This window comes from Rhinatrema bivittatum, chromosome 2, assembly GCF_901001135.1.
Source record: "Rhinatrema bivittatum chromosome 2, aRhiBiv1.1, whole genome shotgun sequence".
NCBI classification, from domain to species: Eukaryota; Metazoa; Chordata; class Amphibia; order Gymnophiona; family Rhinatrematidae; genus Rhinatrema; species Rhinatrema bivittatum.
The window spans coordinates 70,353,757-70,375,481 of record NC_042616.1 but is presented as its reverse complement, the minus strand read 5'-3'; the positions used below and the strand labels follow the sequence as shown (position 1 = coordinate 70,375,481).

The 21,725-nt window shown below is 44.2% G+C and overlaps 1 protein-coding gene across 11 annotated transcripts in view; it reads left to right on the top strand.

The window, feature by feature from the left end:
• OBSCN (obscurin, cytoskeletal calmodulin and titin-interacting RhoGEF) overlaps positions 1-21,725 on the top strand; it is a 745,212-nt gene that overhangs the window by 43,597 nt on the left and 679,890 nt on the right. For all 11 annotated transcript variants that reach the window (XM_029588301.1, XM_029588307.1, XM_029588308.1 and 8 more), the window contains exons 3-4: positions 13,014-13,283; positions 16,563-16,823. In XM_029588301.1, the coding sequence (XP_029444161.1) occupies positions 13,014-13,283; positions 16,563-16,823 (531 nt within the window). The remainder of the gene's footprint in view (positions 1-13,013; positions 13,284-16,562; positions 16,824-21,725) is intronic.

The window sequence follows — 21,725 nt, the reverse complement described above, 5'->3', positions numbered from 1 at the left end:
CTTCGCCAATACCAGCCCTCGTTCCCTGCAGGCTGAGTCCTTGGGTACCCGGGCTGGCTGGTCTTAGGCCCAGTTCCAGAAGCCCGGGCAGACTAAAACAGGCTAGGAGTCAGGAACACGTTAAGTCCGGGCTTGTAAAAGGCAGAAGCCTAAGAAAGGCCAAGTCCAAAGTAGTCAGCTGGAAGCAGAGTCAGGTTGAAGCTGAAGTCAGGGCAAGCTGCTAGAGACAAGATCAGGTTCAAGCTGAAGTCAGGGCAGATGGCTGGAGGCAAGGTCAAGTTCAAGCTGAAGTCAGGGCAGATGGCTGGAGACAAGGTCAGGTTTAAGCTGAAGTCGCGGCAGGGGGCTGAAGACAAGGTCAGGTTCAAGCTGAAGTCAGGGCAGGTGGCTGGAACAAGGTCAGGTTCAAGCTGAAGTCGGGGCATGGGGCTGAAGACAAGGTCAGGTTCAAGCTGAAGTCGGGGCAGGGGGCTGAAGACAAGGTCAAGTTCAAGCTGAAGTCGGGGCAGGGGGCTGAAGACAAGGTCAGGTTCAAGCTGAAGTCAGGGCAGGGGGCTGGAGACAAAGTCAGGTTCAAGCTGAAGTCAGGGCAGGCAGCAGAAGACGAGGTCAGGTTCAAGCTGAAGTCAGGGCAGGCAGCTGGAGACAAGGTCAGGTTCAAGCTGAAGTCGGGGCAGGGGGCTGAAGACAAGGTCAGGTTCAAGCTGAAGTCGGGGCAGGGGGCTGAAGACAAGGTCAAGTTCAAGCTGAAGTCGGGGCAGGGGGCTGAAGACAAGGTCAGGTTCAAGCTGAAGTCGGGGCAGGGGGCTGGAGACAAGGTCAGGTTCAAGCTGAAGTCGGGGCAGGGGGCTGGAGACAAGGTCAGATTCAAGCTGAAGTCGGGGCAGGGGGCTGGAGACAAGGTCAGGTTCAAGCTGAAGTCGGGGCAGGGGGCTGGAGACAAGGTCAGGTTCAAGCTGAAGTCGGGGCAGGGGGCTGGAGACAAGGTCAGATTCAAGCTGAAGTCGGGGCAGGGGGCTGGAGACAAGGTCAGGTTCAAGCTGAAGTCGGGGCAGGGGGCTGGAGACAAGGTCGGGTTCAAGCTCAAGTCAGGGCAGGCGGCAGAAGATGAGGTCAGGTTCAAGCTGAAGTCAGGCCAGGCGGCTGGAGACAAGGTCAAGTTCAAGCTGAAGTCAGGGCAGGGGGCTAGGGACAAGGTCACAGGTCGAGCAAAGGTCAGAGCCAAGGAATCTGTCCAGAGCATGGTCAAGAACAAGCGAGGGTCAAGCCTAGGAATCCGTCCAAAGTGTGGTCAGGAACAAGCGAGGGTCAAAGCCAAGGAATCCGTCCAATGGGTATTCAGGAGTCAGGGAGCTGGAACTGGAATGCATGAACATGAACACGAGACTAGAACTAGGTCAGGAACAGGAATCAGGAAGAGGAATACAACGAGCAACTAAGCCCACGACAGGAAGTGTGGAGACCTGTTGCCAAGGCAAAGACTGAATGGCGGAGCCTGTCTTAAATAGGAAGGCCTGGGGACGTCATCATCCGGGGCTGCGGGAAGGTTTTCCGCCATGGCCCCTTTAAAATCAGAAAATAGATGCCTGTAGTCTACAATTAATCCTTTATTGAAGTGGAGACACAAGGGTAGCCCGACTCTGGCCGAGTTTCGCCGTAACAAAACGGCTGCCTCAGGGCTTCACAAGTGGAGATCGATGTTTGCGAACGCTGTAAGACGGAGCAGCATAAGAGATCATACATTTATCTACATGATCATCTTTCATTTTAGTTTGTATATGACTAATGAACTCAAGAAGATTGATGTAAGCCCCTGAGGCAGCCGTTTTGTTACGGCGAAACTCGGCCAGAGTCGGGCTACCCTTGTGTCTCCACTTCAATAAAGGATTAATTGTAGACTACAGGCATCTATTTTCTTTTTTTCATCCTGACGGCTTTTATAGATCGCCTTCCTTTGTGCTTTTTGGGCCCTTTAAAATCAGGAAAGGTGCGCTCATGCACACTTAAGGTGAACAGACAGAAATTAGATGACGGCGGTGTCTCCCCTCGACACTCGTGGGGAGACCCTACTGGGGCCGGGGAAGGCCGCAGAGCACCAGAGGAACCTGGGAGCGAAGCAGGAGTGCAAGCGCATAGGCGACTGCCTACTGCTGCCAACAAGGAAGGGCCAAGTCCTGAACCTGGGCATCAGGGGTGAGTAGAACTGATTGTGGGCCTGCCGGGGCCGGGAAACGCAACAGTTCAACCACTGAGATCTCAAAACAAAGGACTCTTAAAAATCCCTACAATAAGAGACACTCATTTGACTCAAACAAGAGACAGGCTGTTAGCTATAGCTGGCCCAAAACTTTGGAATTCCATGCCAGAAGAACTAAGAACAACATCGGATAGGAAGAATTTCAAGCGTGACCTGAAAACTTGGCTCTTTAAAAATGTGTATAATGTAACATACCCTTAGCATTCAGATTACCCAATTGATAAATAAGATGCTCTGGAAACTATCCCTCTGGAATTGTTTATATGTTATTAATAATTCTTTATTTTATATGTGAATTTACCTTGTATATTATTTTTATCTATGAATGTTTTTATGTAAACCGGTATGATTTTGTGAACTTCACATGGAATGATGGTATATAAAACATTTAAATAAATAAATAAATAGATTTATCCTTACAGAGAATCCAGGATCTCCTTGCTTGTAGAAGATACTGCAGTTAGGATGTCCCAATCAACATCTAGAAGGGTAAAAACCTCTAGCAGCAGCACCACCCCTTTCACAACAATCCTGTGAATATCCCCCATTAAATCTCTACCCATCTCCTCTGTGCGATGGAGGTCTATATATTACACCAATATAAATAGATATTTTATTCCCTCTTTTTATGTTAACCCACAGTGCCTCCTCCTTACCTCATAAGCCCAGCAATGCTGTTGCTTTAATACTGGTCTTTATATATAATGCCATGTCTCCTCCTTTCCTTCCTACCTGGTCCTTCCTGAATAGATTGTAGCCGGGTATAACTATATCCCAGCCATAGCTTTCCATGTCCCAGTTCTCTGTGATAGCTACTATATCTAAATCAGCTTCTTCCATAACTGATCCTAGATCTGGGACATTATTCCCCATATTATGAGCATTAGTATACACAACTTTCCAAATATTGTATTTTTTCTCATATTTCTCATTTCTATCAGGCCTATACAGTACAGTGCTCTCCAGCGGAGCGCACTGTTAGCCCGTGCTGTTACCCCGCGATTGGCTGCGCATTTTCGACGCGCTATTTTTACCCCTTATACAGTAAGGGGGTAATAGCGTGTCGAAAACGCGCGGCCACCCCCCCCCCCCCCGAAACTAATAGCGCCCGTAACATGCAAATGCATGTTGATGGGCCTATTAGTTATTCTTACGCCATACAGAAAGTAAAATGTGCAGCCAAGCTGCACATTTAACTTTCAGAAATTAACGCCTGCCCAAAGGCAGGCGTTAATTTCTTCCGGCACCAGGAAAATGTACAGAAAAGCAGAAAAAAATGCTTTTCTGTATACCCTCCGACTTAATATCATAACGATATTAAGTCGGAGGCTCCAAAATTTAAAAAAAAAATAAAATAAAAAATTGGCCCGCGGCCCGTGAGTCAGAAGATGGATGCTCAATTTAGCTGGTGTCCGTTTTCCGAACCCATGGCTGTCAGCGGGTTTGAGAACCGATGCCGGTAAAATTGAGCTGTCAAATCCGTTGACAGCCGCCGCTTCTGTCAAAAAGGAGGTTCTAGGGACGCGCTAGTGTCCCTAGCGCCTCCTTTTACCGCGGGCCCTCATTTAAATACTTGATCGCACACCCAGCAGAGTGGCCTGGGCGTGAGTTGGGAGAGCGGGTGCTCACCTCGGAGTGCCGGCTCTCCTGCATGATTTAGTGTATTGGTCTGTATGTGAGTATTTAATGTTTTACTTACCTTAGGGTTTTGTTCCTCCATCTCCAATGATTCTAATTTAAAGCCAGCCAGGGTAGGTTTGACATTCTGTGTTGAAAGATGTTGTGCCCCTTCTTTGACAAGAGGATCCCATCTCTACTCAACAATCCTTGAAATATCATCCCTTGATCCAGGAAACTAAAACGCTCACATTGACACTATCTATGCAGCCATTAATTTATTTGAAGAATACAAGCTTCCATGCTTGGGCCTTTATCCTTAACTAGGAGGATTGAGGAGAATATCACCTGGGCATCTATCTGCTTTACCCTCTAACCCAGAGCCATGAAGTCACTTTTGATACAAACAGTGTGGTTCCTCACAGTATCATTTGTGCCAACATGGATGAGCAGCATTGGATAGGCTTGAGGATTCTCAGCAATCTCTCCATAATGTCTTGGATTTTGATAACCGGCAGACAGCACACTTCCCGTGAAAATATGTCTAGTCAGCATATGGATGGATGCCTCCATGTCCCTCAGAAGCGAGTCACCAACAACCATACCCTCTGCCTTCTAGGTGCAGTGATTGCTGTGCCTGCAGCTTTGGGGTTTGCAAGTCCTTGTTCCTCCTCATCAGGGCATGACATCCCCTCCTCCTCTTCTAGGGTTGCATACCGGTTCTTCAATTCAAGGAAAATCGAAGCCATAATGTAGGTAGGGTCTAGTAGCCATAGAAATCTGGGTTCAGCTGTCATCTCATGGATCAATTTTATCTTTCACTCTGCTTGAGTTCTCCATCTTAGATGCCTTGATAAGCGTTTCATTGATGTAGTCCTCATTCTCCCAGATGCTTTTCAGTCCTGCCACCTCTTTCCTGAGGATCAACTAAAGGATCTACAACTTAAGATAGTGGCAGAGGTTTATATAGAATGAGATTTTGTTACTTGTAAACCGGATTGATTTGTATTGCATACAGGAATTCCGGTATATAAAAATTAAAAATCCCACATAGGGGCATTAAAACCCATGCTAATACTACTGCATCTGTTCCCTCAATAAAGTGAACCATTCCTCTTAGTAGACATGCTTTAGGTTCTCTACACATATATGCTCTATCCTTTCTGAGATGAAATATTTCCTAATGTTATGCCTGATTTTATCTCCTTTGGACCCCATATCATGCCCTCTTGTTCTAGGATTTAGAACTTCCTTTTCACTGAACAGTGCTCGTTTCTGTGCATTATTTACTCCAAAGCATATCCTGAACTGGGAAAAGTTTAAACTCCAAATACAGGAAATCCTAAGGTAAAAATTACCTTTCCTATGGGGAAAAACAACAAGATGTTGTATTCTCTCTGCAATGGTAAATAATGTCATTAATGTTATAAAAAAGGAAATGCAATCCTTTGCAGAGAGTAACACAAGTTATCCAAACAGCATTCTTAGTACTTGAAAAGGCAAGTGTCAAAACATTGTCCCATGGACTGGAAGGGCTCATAATGGGAAACAGGCTCATTTTTTCCATTTTAGATCTCTGATTTCCATTCTCTAGGGAAAACAAATGGATGCACCTGACGTTCAGACCACACTGGGAGAAAGATAGTGCTCAATCTCTTATGCCAAGTCACACAAGTGAGTCAGAGACCTAATGTCAGTATGTTTCTGTAAAGGTCCGGTGTGACAGTAAATCCTTTTCTGACTTTCTGATCAGGGATGGAGTGGAACATATGAGTGAGATTGGTATTATTAGCCAATCTAATAATACCAATTATTAGACAGAACCAAATAATACCATTATTAGACAGAACCAAAAGTATGCAGCCAAATTGTCATATTATACCCCTTAGCTTAGGAAGGCAAACTAAGACTGAGGAAAAATGATGGGGCAGATTGTAGGTGAGGCTGAAAATGTGAAATCCTAAAGCAGATTAGCTTACTACCTAGACGAGTCACTGCTTTGGAGACATGAAAGCTATCTTGAATTATGATGTTAACATTAGATATCTGAGAATAATGCTCAGGCTCGGGTACAGGTACCTGGAATATCACAAAGAAAGAACAGAAACAGGACATTTATTGTTGGAATTAAATGTGAATTAAACCTGACAAGTACTTGTCCATGTAAGGAGAATGTTCGTGCTTTCACAACTAGTCTACTGCATTGCAATATTTTTACTGTTTTAGCTCTAGAATCAACTAATATGATTTCATTCTTCTAGAGGTACTTCTTGGAGAACATATTCCTATAAGACAGCATTTTAATAGATAAGTGTGTATGCATATATTAAACAAACAGGTTTTAGATAAGAATATAAGAAATGCCATACTGGGTCAGACCAAGGACCATCAAGCCCAGCATCCTGTCTCCGACAAAGGCCAATCCAGGTCACAAGCACCAGTAGGATCCCAAAGAATAGGTCCAGTCCTTCCTGCTCATAACCAGGGATAAGCAGTGGCTTTCCCAAGTCTACAAGGCTAATCGGGGTTTGGTTTATGGACTTTTCCTTTATGAACTTGTCAAACTCTTTTTAAACCTAGCTATGCTAACTGCATTTTTAGATATTGTTATGGAGCATTGGGTTCCTGCTTTCCCATAAGGGTAATCCTGTGCTTGGAGGATAACAGTCTGTTCCTGTGCCAGAAGGTTCTTATGGTGCTGCTCTTGAGAAATTGCCATTAAATTGCTCAAATGATGTTTCCGTATAATTCTGATATGTTCCTTCTTATCCTCGTTCACGTGCAAGGACCATATCACAGATGATGTTCTCAAATAATGATCACAATTGTATGCACTGTATCACGAATGATGTTCTGCAGTTGATGACACTTTTTACTCCAAGCGTCTGGAAGCATTATCATTTCACAACATATTTTAGCAGCATCCAGACCTAGGCTGATCATATTCAAAACCTGAAGACAGGCCAAACAAAACACTCTTTTAATCTCTCTCTCAGATTTTTGTTCTACTTCCTCTCTTCCTCTTCCTCTTCTTCTCTGTCTTCTTTTGTTATGCCTCTGCCTATCACCTGTATCCTGATTCAGCTGACCTCTACTCTCCCAAATTCCTGTTATTTTACTCGGTTTCTCCATGATCATGCCATTTACCTCCGCTGAGTTCTCTGGTGGTGGTAAGCAGTCAGGAACAGTATTGGGATGAGGTCAGACACACACACATCCATTTATACATACGCATACACACACACACACACACATTCATGCTCTCTACCTTTGTCGGGAGCATCAAAGGTAGAGAAAGAGAAATCCCAGTAAACTCTCCTTCCCCAAGGCTAATACCAGATTTTTATTTTTGTAGTTAAAACAAATCTACCAGTGATAACATCCAGTATATTTTTATTATGAATTATCGCTTATTAATAGCAATAAGAGTTCATAATATATGTTTTACTAAAGAATTATAGTGATACTCTGTTTACTTCATTTGCTAGGTATGAAAACTAGTAAATGAGGTAAAACAGAATATCACTATGCTCTGCTGCCTAATATAAATCTCTGGACCCCTACCTTAGGCATAAAGATGTAAAAATGTAGCATTGTTTTCATTTTATGAATAATTATATGAGAAATTGCTCCTTGTTGCAAAAAAATATCACCATAGTGTTTAATGCATTAGCTATAGTAGCTCCATATAGGCAGAGATCTACGTTTAGATCATATAAAACACCTTGGTTTACACCTGATCTAATTCCATTGAAACAAAGCTTAAGGAAACTAGAATATCACTGAAGAAAATCTCTCCTAGAGTATGATAGGACAGAATTTTTGACTAAGTTAGAACCATAGCTGACTTCTTAAAAGGGCAATGTATTTCCGACAAGATTCAATCAGCTCAAAATCATCTGAGAGAATTATTTAATAATGTAAAAAATATGATCAAAGTTCCTGATGTTAATCTCTGTCTTAAAAATAGTGTTGACCCGGTCTTGCTTGGCCAGTACTTTAAACATAGAGTAGAATCACTTGCTCGTTGTTTGCTGTACAGATGAATGCATGCACTTCTAGTCCTGTTATATGGGGCCTGGTAGTGGCCCGCAGAGCAGGGTACGCCGAGGATGTCAAATCAGAGGTGATGGTGTTGAGGAACTCTGAGGTGCAGGAATCGACAGTGCAACAAAGAAAGAGGTGAGCCTGGGGGGTCGCAGCCGTCTGCGACCGACGGGTGTAACAAATATATCATCATTCAAAGTAATTCATTTAGATGAGTCAAGGGAACACCTATTGTATGTACAGGGACCAACCTTACCACTATGTCTAAAAACTGCACTTTGCACTTACATTTTAGTCTTAATCTTTTATATTGTATCTTACAATTTATCTGACCTCATGTTTTATTATATTTATTTATTTATTTATTTGTTTGTTTATTTGGTGCTTTTTTTATACCGGCATTCATGATACAATCATATCATGTCGGTTTACAAGGAACCGGGGTAAAAAACATAACCTTAAATATTAATCTAGAGGTGAGAGGCAAAAGTTACAATGAAACAGGGGTAATGGAACTGGGGGAAGAAGAAGACAAAGCAGAAAGTAACTCAATGGCAGAAACAGATATTTACAGTGTGCTGGAAGTTCGGTAATGATAGTTATGGCGGATCGATGATTTAGGGAAAGGCCTGTTTAAATAACCAAGTCTTGAGCCTTTTTCTAAATGTCAACAGGCAGGGTTCTTGTCTGAGTTCAGTGGGAATAGCATTCCATATGGTTGGTCCCGCTGCGGAGAAGGCCCGTTCTCTATTTGCTAGATGATGGGTGGATTTGGTTGGGGGGGGGGGCATGCAGGGATCCTCTGTAGGCTTCTCTGATAGGTCTGGACGAGGTGTGTATTCTGAGCGGGAGTTGAAGGTCAAGGAAGGGTTGGTTATGGATGGTTTTGTGGATGACGGTGAGGGACTTGTGTAGAATTCTGAAACTTATTGGTAGCCAGTGTACATTTCTGAGGATGGGTGTGATGTTGTCTCTTCTGCTGGTGTTTGTTAAGATTCTGGCCGCCGCATTTTGAAGCATCTGAAGGGGTTTGATGAAAGAGGCGGGGAGACCTAGCAAGATGGAATTGCAGTAGTCTATCTTGGAGAATATTATGGCTTGGAGGACAGTTCTGAAATCTTGAAAGTGTAGAAGTGGTTTCATTCTTTTTAGTACCTGCAGTTTATAGAAGCAGTCCTTGGTTGTGTGGTTGATGAAAGTTTTTAAATTCAGACGGTTGTCGATTAATACTCCCAGGTCTCTTGCTTGGGTGACGAAGGTGTTAGTGAGTGTCCTTTGAGTGGGATCACTATTGTCCGGGGAGATGAGGAGGAGTTCAGTCTTAGCTGAATTTAGTATCAGGTTTAGGTTAGTGAGGAGGAGGTTGATCTCTTGGAGGCAATTTTCCCAGTACTTGAGTGTTTTTGTGATGGATTATGTTATGGGGATCAGGATTTGCACGTCATCTGCATAAAGGAAGTGTTTTAGTTTTAGATTTGTTAGCAGCTGGCATAGGGGAAGGAGATATGCTCTTATTACCTTATTAACTATTAGCTGTAACCGGCCACGCGTTGCTGTGGCTCAGTCTGGTTAAATGGAAAAGAAAGAAAAGAGAAAGCGCACGTTTCTAATATGTTTAATTTCACAATGCTTGTGGGTATACAATATTTTTTGTTGTTCCATTGTCTGTGCAGATATAGAGATTGTCTGGTTTGCCGACTCTAGAACACGCAACATATAATTGTCCATGTGAGAAGCAATCCATGTCTAGATGTAAACCGCATAATTCTAGAAATGAAAAAGAATGAAAAAAGAAAAAAAATAAACTATACTCACTAAATGAATGGTATGGTAAACGACACAGCTCAATTCCAACGCAATGTCACACGAAATAATTAAATCAAAATGAAAATAAATCGAAATCTATGAAAATTGAATTTAACAATGCAATCGGAAACATTGAAATGGAATTGTAAAATATTTAGTCCAAGCCGTTAAGCCAGTTAAAACGGGCGAGATTTTTGTCCCCTCTCCTGCTACGTCTTTGCTCTGCTCCGCTCCTCCCCCCCCCAGCACCAGAGGTGGCGGCGGTGGTAGGAGCAGCAGCGGTGGCTGAGGGGGATCTCGCGAGGCGTAATGGTCCTGCCATCCCAACTCCCTCCCCCCTTCCCCGGTGGCGGAGGGACAGGCTCAGACCCCTTTCACTCTATCCTTACAGGCCCCAACTCCTTTGCTCTCTCATTCCCCTCTACACTCAACCCCTTCCACTGTAACCTATAAGTGGAGAGCTGGGGGGGTAGAGAATCTCTCTCTCATACAGCCCCCTACATAGGCTTCCTCTCTCTCTCTCTCTTGCACATACACTCTCCCTCTGTCCCTCACACACGCATGCCCAATCCCTCTCACACACATACACAATCCCTCACGTAGTCTCCCTCTCTCTCTGGCACTCACACTCGCTTTCAGCACACATTACCACACTTCTCTCTCACACAGTTAAAACGGGCGGGATTTTTGTCCCCTCCCCACCTAAGTCTTTGCTCTGCACTCGCAAGAGCTTGCAAAGTTCCCACGCCAGTTGTGTCTGGGAGAGAGAGGAAAACACTCCATCCCCCCCCTCGCAAAGGGCAGGCGGCAGGCACTACAACAGATTTGGGACACTCAAATTTGCTTACTTTGCTCTTTCTGGCAGACCTGTGTCTTTAACAAATCCGATCGGGGGCTTGAGAGGGAGGAGGGAGCAGGGCTCTGGCTTTCACTTTCTACATGGTGCTTTGCTGGGAGTGGGGGTGGAGCGATGCCCATATAAACTCTTCCCGTGGTGGCTGAGACCCACGGGTGGGCTGACAGCACTGCCTTCCCCCCCCCCCCCCCCGCAGTTGCGGGATATTTACTTGGCTTCTCCTTATCTGCGGGACTCAGGGGGTGGGGGAGGAGGGTGAGCTGTTCTCTGTTCAGCTCTTTGCGCTTTGGCTGCTGCAGGCTGCAGCTGCTTGTGATCTCTTCACAGCTGCTTTCTACTGCATTTGCTTTGCTCCGGCCATCCCAACTCCCTCATCCCCTTGCCCGGCGGTGGACGGACTGGCTTGGCGACTCTTCTACCCTTTCCTCCTCCTGTGTGTAATTGTCTGGCAGTCCCTTCTCCCTCCCCCCTTCCCCAGTGGGGGAGGAACGGGCTGAACCATTTCTCGGAGCGGCGACTTGTCTGCCCTTTCCTCCTCCCCTCTGTGACACCCAGCACGTAGCGCAGAGCTCAATGGTCCGCATATGCGCGGTAGAGCTGCTCTCTACTGCGCATTTGTGGGCCGTGGGTCAGAGCCCATTTATATTGTAGATAGCGTGTGTTGCTTTTACGTCCAACAGATGGCCCTGTTTTTCCAAAAAAGCATGTTTTTACCAGTCATAGTTGTGACATCTATATAATATAGGTATATAAAAACACACACGTATTTGAATGCAACATTGTGTCAAAATTTCAAAGCAATCGGTGAAGAACTTTCGGAGATTTAAGATTTTGAACAAACGAACATTTACATTTTTATTTATATAGATTGCATACTTATAACAACGCATGTACTTTGCATTTTTACCTTGTCTTATTTTTCTGATGTATTTATTAGCCCTTGTGCTCTTTGGGGTACATTTTAAGAAACAGCGCACGCGCGTACTTTTGTATGCGAACAAAAGTATGCTGGATTTTATAAGATACGTGCGTAGCCACGCGTATCTTATAAAATCCGGGGTCGGCGCGTGCAAGGGAGTGCACATTTGTGCAACTTGCGCGCGCCGAGCCCTGCGCGCGCTGCCCGTTCCCTCCGAGGCCGCTCGAAGGGAACTTTCCTTCCCCCTCCCCCACCTTCCCCTACCTAACCCTCCCCCCCAGCCCTATCTAAACCCCCCCCACCTCTGTTGCAGAAGTTACGCCTGCTCGAAGCAGGCGTAACTTTGCACACGCCGGGCCGGCTGCCGAGCGCCGTGTTCAGGTCCGGGGGCTGGTCCGGAGGCCGTGGCCATGCCCCCGGAACGCCCCTGGGCCGAAACCACTCCCGTGGCACCGCCCCCGGATGACATGCCGACCACGTCACGCTCCCCCGACACGCCCCCAATGATGCGCCATCCGTGTCACGCCTCCCGACACGCCCACCCCAAGAAAGCACCGGGACTTACGCGCGTCCTGGGGCTTTGCGCGCGCTGGAAGCCTATGCAATATAGGCTTGGCACGCGCAGGGGGTTTTAAAAGGGTTATGCGCGTACCTTATGCACATAACCCTTTTAAAATCTGGCCCTTTGTTTTTACATATATTTTAATTTTTTATCTATTTTATTATTTATCTTCCTTATCTTCTCATTGATATTGCGTTTTTTCTTTGTAACAATGGAAACCGTTGTGATGTTTTTTACTGAACAACGGCATATAAAATCAATAAATAAAAAAATAACAAAATTCAGGAAGCCTGTTTCAGCAGGCTTTTAATTTGTAATTTCTAACCTTTGGCTGAGAGCAGATAATGCAAGTCTTATGAGACTGAAGATGTTGTTTTAATATTTTTATTGTCTTATATTTTATTGTCTTTTTGATATATTGTTTTTATTGTACTGATTAGAATTGTTTTTATAGTATACTTTATATTATGAATGTTTTTATGGAAACTGCCTAGAAATGTTGATAGGCGGTTAATACATTTTAAATAAATAAATATATATATAAATAAACTCATCCTTTGTGGAAAAAGTTAGAAGCATTGAATTCTTATGAAGCTGATGGTGCATTCTAGTAAAAAAAAAAATTGAAGATCAGTGGATTAATGCTGGAACGGTTCCATGGATATGCAAAATGCAAACAGTTTGTTTTGCAAATAATTTTGAGGATGAAATCTCTGCTATTTGCCCCTTTCAATTTTGGTGTAAAACAATTTGCATATCTTCACTTCAGAGTCCTGAAGGACAAGTATCAAGTAGCTTACTATCAAACAGGAAGCTTTTATCATGGGACACATCTCCAATACTTTGTAAGCTATCTCCTGCAGGTCTCTATTGCTGTTTGACTTAACTTGTTTCTTTGAACAGTAGAATAAGCATGCATTTATTTCAAATCTTTGTCATTACTTTCAAGAACCCAGCATACCATTTAAAACAAAGCTGAGTGACCTGGAAGTTAAAGAGAAGGAAGCTGCTACCTTCCAGTGTGAAGTGCCTCTTCCTGTCATAGAGTCTTCTTGGTTCAAAGAAGAGACCAAGCTTCAACAGAGCGCCAAGTACAATATGGAAGAAGAGGGAACGCTGAGAAGACTCACCATCCAGAATGTCACAACGGACGATGATGCTGTCTACATCTGTGAAATGAAAGAAGGCAGCAGGACTATTGCAGAATTGTCTGTTCAAGGTAGGGTGGGCATTTCACTCTCAGTGGCTTTTGTGTTTGCAAAGATTTGTCTGTTTCAGATGCAGGCTGTTTTGTATCGAAGTAGCTGCAAGTGCAGACCTACTTCATCTCAGGACTTGTAATGGCAGCATAGCTCACTTAAATAAGCATTGATTTTATTTTAAGAATAAACATGTCTAAAGAATACTGTTTAGACATTCCATGTCCTGCTAAATGAATAAGCAGAATAAACAAAATGCATTCCCAGTGCAGATAAAGCAGAAATGTAATTGCTGATAAAATAATTTAAGTGCATACTTTTTCAATGTAGCCCACCAAAACCTATTCCCTACATCAAGAATATGCTCTTAAAAATATCTCTTAAGGCAATCATTTTTACTGGATCAGGGACCTATCGTTAACAGTTTTCCGTGTCATTGTTTCTCAGGGGTCTGCATGACTGATGCTGTGTGTCTGTCCTTTGCTTTGGTCATAGCACCCAGGGCCAGGGTATGACCTGGTGCTGAATTAAGCTTCCCTTTAAAGCAGTTGTGCTAGAGCAGGAAAGAGTTTTGTGAGAAAAAAAACACAACAAAAAGGAAACATTTTGAAATTTTACAGGTCCTTATTTGAGGGAGGGCAATGCCCCCCCCCCTAATGCTCCAGGCGCCAATGCTGAATCGGGCCCTCTCCTATCTTCACACCAATATGCCATCCCGTTGCTTGCCCTACCCCCCCTCCAAGCTAAGCAGGCAGACACGCTTATGGTCTGTACCCATCACAAAATATAAATACATTTCTAAACCCTGAGGAATTGAATAACATTGGTTGGCTCATCTTATGTCCTGCCAGTACTTTAGGCCACTTAATACATGACCATATAATGGAGAAAGATCCTATTTAGAGACCTGCAAACTTTTGTGTACCCAATCTGATATCTTGATCCTAATAAATATTTCTCACATCACAACCTAATTATTAAAAATTCAGCTCACTCAACAAACTGCAATTCTTTAATTATTTTTTTTTATAGACATGAAAATACCACGTCAGTGATGCTTAAAAATACTAAAGATTTTAAAACTTACAGGAAATTTACAGTTAAAAAGGCTGTGGACCTTATTTTCAGAACATTTGCATTAAAATGTAGAACCTTGGTTTTCCGATTCTACTGTGTTTGAAATTTCTTAGAACTTGGCAGTCTTCAATATCATAGGGGGGCAATTTTGGGACAAAGCCTGCTGATCCTTTTTATTTGCAGACAGCCAAGTTTCAAAGAAGACGTATGTGTTTACTTTCATCTTAAAACTTGCCACAGATAGAGAATACCCAGTGATGTTTGCACCTGCTTTGTGCACGAGTGGATATTCTTCAGAATATAACACACATAGACTTGAAAATACAATCCACAGGCATTATTTTCTGATTCTTCCCATAATACGTTCCCGATAACATCTCCTTTAAATGTGGCTGAAAGTACAGGAGTTCCAGAGTGCTCATACTTTCAGCTGTATTGAATTTTCAGACAGCCAATTTACTTGTGGATAATTGCTATGTACCCACCAAATGTTAGCCGCCTAAGTTAAGCTGATTTTCAGCTGAATCTAGCCAGCTAGATTTTTGGTTGAAAATCCAGAAATGGGGCACTCGATGTGCCTAAATTTAATTGACAAATGCTGAAAAAGTTTGTTACCCCATCAAGGCTGGTCAGACAACACCTGCATTCCCTCTCCCTCCCACTTACCCAAGGGAAGTATATACCAGGGCAACAGCCCCGACATCTACCGTCTACCCACCCAACTGAATATTTTTTAAAATTCCCTTAACTTCCCTAATCAGCCCTTCTTCCACCTTCCAAGAGCTCCTCCAATACTCCCCGAAATGTTCACCCAGCCAAGATGGTTGGAGGACGCAGGCTGACCTTCATCATCAGAGCAATGTTTGACACCAAGCCTGTAAGAAATGAGTCTGCATCCTTCTTCCAATTTGGCTGGCTGAACTCTTAGGAGGTTTTGGATTGATCCTGGTGAGTGAGAGGCAGGTTTGCAATAGGGATGATAAAGAGAATTGTTCAAAACATTTGGCAGGTAGGAGGCAGGGGGAGGTTGTCGCCCCTAAATGCACTTAACTTGGGCAAGTAGGAGATGGGAGATGATGAGGGTATTAGAGGTGGAATCGGAAGAAAGAATCAGAGAAGCACTTGGCCCTACTTAATATTAAATTCCAGCGGCTGGGATGGAGAGAGCTGGTGAGCTTTGGTCAGCTAGATTTAGGCTTGCTATTGCAGCGCCTAGATTTGGCCAGCCAAGGTATGCAGCTAAAACTGAAAATCAGCACTAGGCACCTAACTTCCTTGCTTCCCTCCACCCCTTGACTTAACCTCACCCCAGGCACACCCACAAGTTGGCTGGTTAAAGTTGGCTGCCTAGTGAAACTTGGGAACTAAATTTAGCTAATCAGCTTGGTCAACTATCAAAGGCTTTAATCTAGCTGGCCTCATTCTTAAAGGTGAATTTTAAAACCTGGTGCTTGCATTAATTAAGGGAAGTATGAATATGTCAGATTTTAAAAGCTGCCCGGTTTCGTGCATATCTCCTGCAGCACACACATCTGAAAAGTTGTCAAAAGGGGGAGGTAGGTGGGCGAGGCATGGGAGTTTCGGGATGTGAAGCTGAGATGTGCGTGTAAATACTCATGCAATCTGGTGTGCGCCGAGGCCCCCTGCTGCATAACTTTAACTTCTCCTATTGATGATGTGTAATTTGAAAAAAAAAAAGAAAATAGGTAGATCTGCTGAGTTCTAAGGGTCAGGGATAACTGGGGGGAGTGAAGGCTATTAAACTTCGGGGGGTTTGGAGGACCTGGCTCTTAAATGGGTGAACTGGGGATGAACTGGTAAAATTTGGAATAGCGTCGGCGCGTGCCCCTTTTAAAATCTCTCGATTTACGTGGTTGAAACGGCATTTGCATGCACAGGCATGCATTCACTTAAACTTCGGCTCACATATGCACGTGGTCAGGCTATTTTATAGCATATGGGCGCGTATGTTATAAAATGGCCGTGTCCCTGGGCGTGGGATGACACACGTGCCCAAATGTGCCGGTTTGAAAGTTACCATCCCTGTTAGCTGGCTAGATCCCTTTGGCGTCTAACCCCGCTGTTTTTGTTTAGGAATAAGAAGTACAGTAAAGAACAAGGATAAAGCTATTCCTTTCTATTATTCTGATTTATATTTTGTTGTTTTGCCTGCATATGTGTGGGTTTGTGTCATGGCTGTTTTGTTATTTTTTTGTTTAAAGGTAACATTATAAAGAAACTACCGCGGAAGACTGCAGTCCCGATAAATGACACAGCCATCTTCTGCGTGGAGCTCCTCGATGACTGCAAGCACGTTCACTGGCTGAAGAACGGAGAAGAAGTGAAGCCTGATGGCCGAATCAGCATCACCTCCTCTGGCAAGCAGCACACCCTGATCATCCGGGAATGCCAGAGCAAAGATGCTGGAGAGATTGCATTCCTGGCTGACGAGTGCAAGACGTCTACCCAGTTCACCGTGTCTAGTAAGTCATTTTCCTATCAGAGCAGATCAGCTTTGGTATGGTTGTGTTAGGGTTACCAGATGGTTACAAACTGAGCCGGTCCTGGTTTATAGGCTTAGAATTTTGCAGCTTTTTTTTTTTTTGAAGAGGAATTAGACCTAAAAGCCTACAAGTCCTTCAATGCCACATGGCAACGTGTCCTTCATGACCTACAGTCATCTGCTAACAGCAGAAATGTAGACAAACCCCCTCCCCCCCATTTCCTAATGGCTTTTCTCTCAGTTGTGTGAACGGCAAAAGGACGTCAATGAATTAGGCCCAAAATGGGAGGTTGGGGGGGAACCCCTTTAGTTCATCTGATCTATGGGACTGGGAGTAAGTTCAATTTATTCTGGTGTCTTTGAGAGAACGCTACTTCTATTATCTGCTACAGAGGCAAGGAGCAAGAAGAGAGTTTGGAGAAGTAAGTGAGGGTATTTCTTTGTTTGTTTTTCTGTTTATTTTTATTCCCTTTAAGCTTTGAATTTTTTACCTTTATATTTTTATTTCCCCTTTCCTTGTTATGTGTCCTCCCGGCATACATGTTTTCCGTGTAAGCCTGTTTGCGGTTCAGTACTCTTGAGAATGCCTCTGCATTGAGTGGACTGGATGTAATACAATTTGGGGTTTGTAAGCCTTTAAAGGGAACTCACCGGTTCTTTTTCAATGCTGCAATGCATTTTATTTGTGGGAGGAAAGTTGCTGGCCATTCTAGCAGGGACAACCATGACTTGAGGCCATCCTTACATAAAAGGGGGCAAAGCCTGGGTGTCAGGTTGCTTGCATAGTTTTGAAATAGCGCCTCTCTTACACAAGGATTTGATTTCCTGCAACTTTTGGAAGGGGAAAATTATTCCGCAGAAGAAATAATGCTAAGTTTTCAGGAAAAAGCAGAGCTGAATGTTGCCTGGAAGCGAAACATTTTAAGAATCAGGCCAAAGTTCCATAGCATTTTTTACATAAGTTTTTGCATATCCAGAATTTGTATTCTTTCTGCGTTACTTAGCAGGAAGATTTTTTGGGGTGAATATGGTACTTGTAGTTAGTTGCTGAAAGAAAGCATTTTTTTTTCTGAATGCTGGTGCCACATTATTAACCTTGTTATGCACTTTATCAAATTAAGATTGATGGTCTACTGAAAAAGTTCAGGGTGTCATAAGAACATCTCAGTATAACATCATGTCAAATGTGTGAACAGTGATCTGCTGTCAGCTCCAGTTCCCTCACATGGAACATGAGCTGAATGTTAATCAGTAGAAGCCGCTCACATCAGTACATATCATGTAACAGTGAACTATATGCTTGTGTTAGTAGCTCGGGCAGAAAGTGCCAAGATTCCTATTTTTATACTGCACACACTCCTGTGCTTAAGTGTTCTGGTGGAAAAGTGCCTTTGAAAAAAATCCATACATTGCAAGTATGAGTATTAAATTATCTTTTCAAAATAGTGAAAGGAAGGCAAGCTGACTAATTACGTTTTCAGTAGCCACATTTTTGGTAGACATAGCTTATGAGATCCCAACACCAACAGAAGTGGAAGCCAGCATTGCAACAGAATTTAACCATACTTGGGACAGGATCAGGGTTGACTAAAAGACATGGGGAGAGTAGGGGGAAAGCTGGTGTTTGTTTAACTATGAGAACTTACAGTATATTGTTATCTACCCAAAGTGGAAGAGAACCAGAGAAGAAGACAACTGGGTAGACCAGTTGGACCGACTGGTTTTTATCTGCGGTCATTTTACAATGGAATTTTTCAAACATGTGATGGTAGCCTCCATGTTTTATTTCTAATGATCCACACAGCTAGCAAAACTATTGAAGCCATTGCATTGTTCAAGACATCTGGCCTCTCTAGGGTCATTGGAATTTGGCTTTTAGCCATATTTACTCCAGGCAGGTTACCCCAGTGCCTTCTTAGAAGCCCTGATGCAGTCTTGCCACTGCTGTTTGGGTCATAGAACTGGGAAACTGAAACACAAGGAAACAGAGTGATCTACCTAACGTCACACATGGAGGCTCCAAATCGCTTCACACTTGGATTTCCTGACTCTGTTCAGAGTCACCACTCCTCCCAAAGCTTCAAATGCATAGATTAGCACATGAAATAAAACATGAAAGAGAACCTGGGAGTTAGATTTAGTGTTGGTCTTGGAAGAATCATAGAGGAAGATGAGAAGGTCTGAAATGGCCCAGCAGTAGAGGCGATGGAGACCAGTACAGGAACAGATTTTGGGGATGCTTCAGACTGATATGGAGGGCAAAGTAGGAAAAGGGTTGAAAATTCAGATAAAAGACAGAAGGGTTGGGGAGCTGGTTGAGGATGAGAATCTATCTTCTCAACTAGTACTTAAAGTGGAAGAATTGCAAATGAGCAGACTGGATCGGCCAGTTTGGTATTTTTCTGCTATCATTTACTAAGAAGTAAATTTTAAGACCTGCGCGTGGGCACACGTGTGCATGTTTGCCGGCGCACGTGCATGGATGTGGTGATTCTATAACAAAAAGGTACTCAGCAACCTGAACGCATATGTAAAAAACCCTCAAGAATATATATTGCACTTATCCAGATAAATTCTGATTTATCCGGCTAAGTAGCAGCATAGTAGCACTTTTAAAACTTATCCAGATAAATGGTGCACAACTACTATACCCATGCATTTTTATTTCTAACCTAAAAATGTTGGCCTGATTTTTAAACCCCCCTGCATGTAAAAAAACAGGGGTTACGCGCATGGCCGGGCATTGCACGTGCTGCGCGCATTTTAGAAGAGGCCTGGCCGCACGTGTAACCCCTGTTATGCGCACAAGAGCCAGACCTCTATTAAGGGGCGGTCCCAGGGTAGGGAGGGGTGGTCCAGAGGGCAGGGCGGAGCAGGAAGCCACTGGTACAGCGCCCATTTGCCGCTGTGCCAAGGGATTGCACGCCGGCAGTCTACCGGCACGCGCAATTTACACCTGCTCAGGAGCTGGCGTAAGTTCAGAAATAAAGAAAACTACAAAAGGAAGGGCATTGAAAATGGTCGCGGATGAGAGGGGAAGAGGGAAGGAGGGTGGGGGAGGGGGGAGGAAAGTTCCCTCCCAGTCTGCTCCTTAATTGGAGCGGACTGGGAGGGAACTGGCGGAGGCCCGATCTTGTTGCCGCGCGTAATCTGGCTAAATCTCCCCCTGCACTGCGTGTGCCGGCCCAGATTTTATAACATGTGCGCGCCAGCGCACGCATTTTATAAAATCGCACGGCCATATTTTTAAAAAATCTACCCTTATATGTGTGGAGATTTTACCCACATAATTTATATGCATTTACCCCCTGTAAATTGGGGTTTACATGTGTAAGTCGGGATATTTTCTAACACGTGCGCGACAATGAAATTACCAGTGTTACCAATTGGCCTGCTAGTTTGCTCAGTCCATCTGCAGGTTATTGAGTTTTTCCTGACTCTTCAGCTTCAACTCGCCCCCATTTCATCCAGCCTTCCCCCACTTACTCATATTTCAGTTTTAAGACGTTTATAATCACTTATTCCAGATAAAGAGCGGGTGTAAACATGCGCGAGTAAGCTGCCTCACCTACGCCCATAAATCTCATATAAAATAGCAATTTCCACGCGTAGGTATTGCCCTCCCCTGGGAACACCCTTGGACTGCCCCTTTTTTTTATATGTTAGATTTACTTTGTCACGCTTACCTACGCGTGTATGTTGTAGGTTTCTAAAATAGCACATGCATGAGTCTATGCTAGTTGCACGTGTATCTGCTGATTTTGAAGTGCTCAGCTTTTGAAAATTCAACTTAAAGCGTGAGGAAAGTGGGGGGAGGGGAGGGGTTTAAGAGCCTTAAATCTGAATGCTAGAGGTGGGATGGGAACCTGGTCAAAAATGATTTTTCAAATAAAAGGAATGAAATAGCTGTCAAAGCTGCTCTTTTCCTCTGCCACCCCCAGGCTCCGCGTTACTTGTTTATTTTTCAGAGACCGGGACAGGTGGCAGCACAATGTGCTTTTCCATCTGATGACTCAGACTGAAGGCTCCGGCTAAGGGCTATACTGGGCGCCAATGTCATTTCTATGCTACGGCTGCTTCTCGCCAAAAAACTTTAGAGGGCCATAAACGTTTTCATACTACAGATTCAAATGAAAAATTGGAATGGCTGTAAAAAAGAAAAAGAAATTTGAAGTCCCCTAATCCAGAATGAATGAGCATTATTATTATTATTATTAATAATCATTTGTATAGCATATACCAGATACACGCAGCGCTGTACAGAGAAACATAATGGACAGTCCCTGCTCCTTGGAGCCGCCCGTCGTGCACTCAAGGCTCTGGAGCACTCCACCCCTCCTCCCTCGTGGGCTTCCTGTCACTCTGGGGACCCTTGCGAGAGGCAGGGGCTTGAGCGCATGATGGGCAGCCGGAGGCCCCGTTCTGAGTTTTCTTTTTCAAAGTCGTCGCTGCTGCTGCTGACTGGGATGCTGCTGCTTTAGCGGCTGGGAAACGGACCTGACGAGGCATGGCAGCAGTGCCAACACCCCAGCGCCTGTCAACATTTGGCCCCCCCAGAGGCAGTTGCCCTTGTTGTGTCTATGCCTAAATCCGAGCCTGACTCCATGCCTGCAACAGATGGAAAAGCAGGACTGGCTCAGCCACTCCTTTTAGACATGGAGGCCGAATGGTCACTCTCAGAGCCAAGCCCCTGAATCACAGGGCGCTGGCTGCCTTCCCTGCTCCCCTTCCAGTCGCTTCTTTCCTTTACCTCCTGCCTCGCATTTGCTGGCCTCCTCCTGTCTCCTCCCCTCCATCCACACCCACACCCACACACCCAGATCTCCATCCACTCCCCTCTTATTGGTGGCCTTCCGGCTCTAGCTCAGCTCTGCTCTTCAGC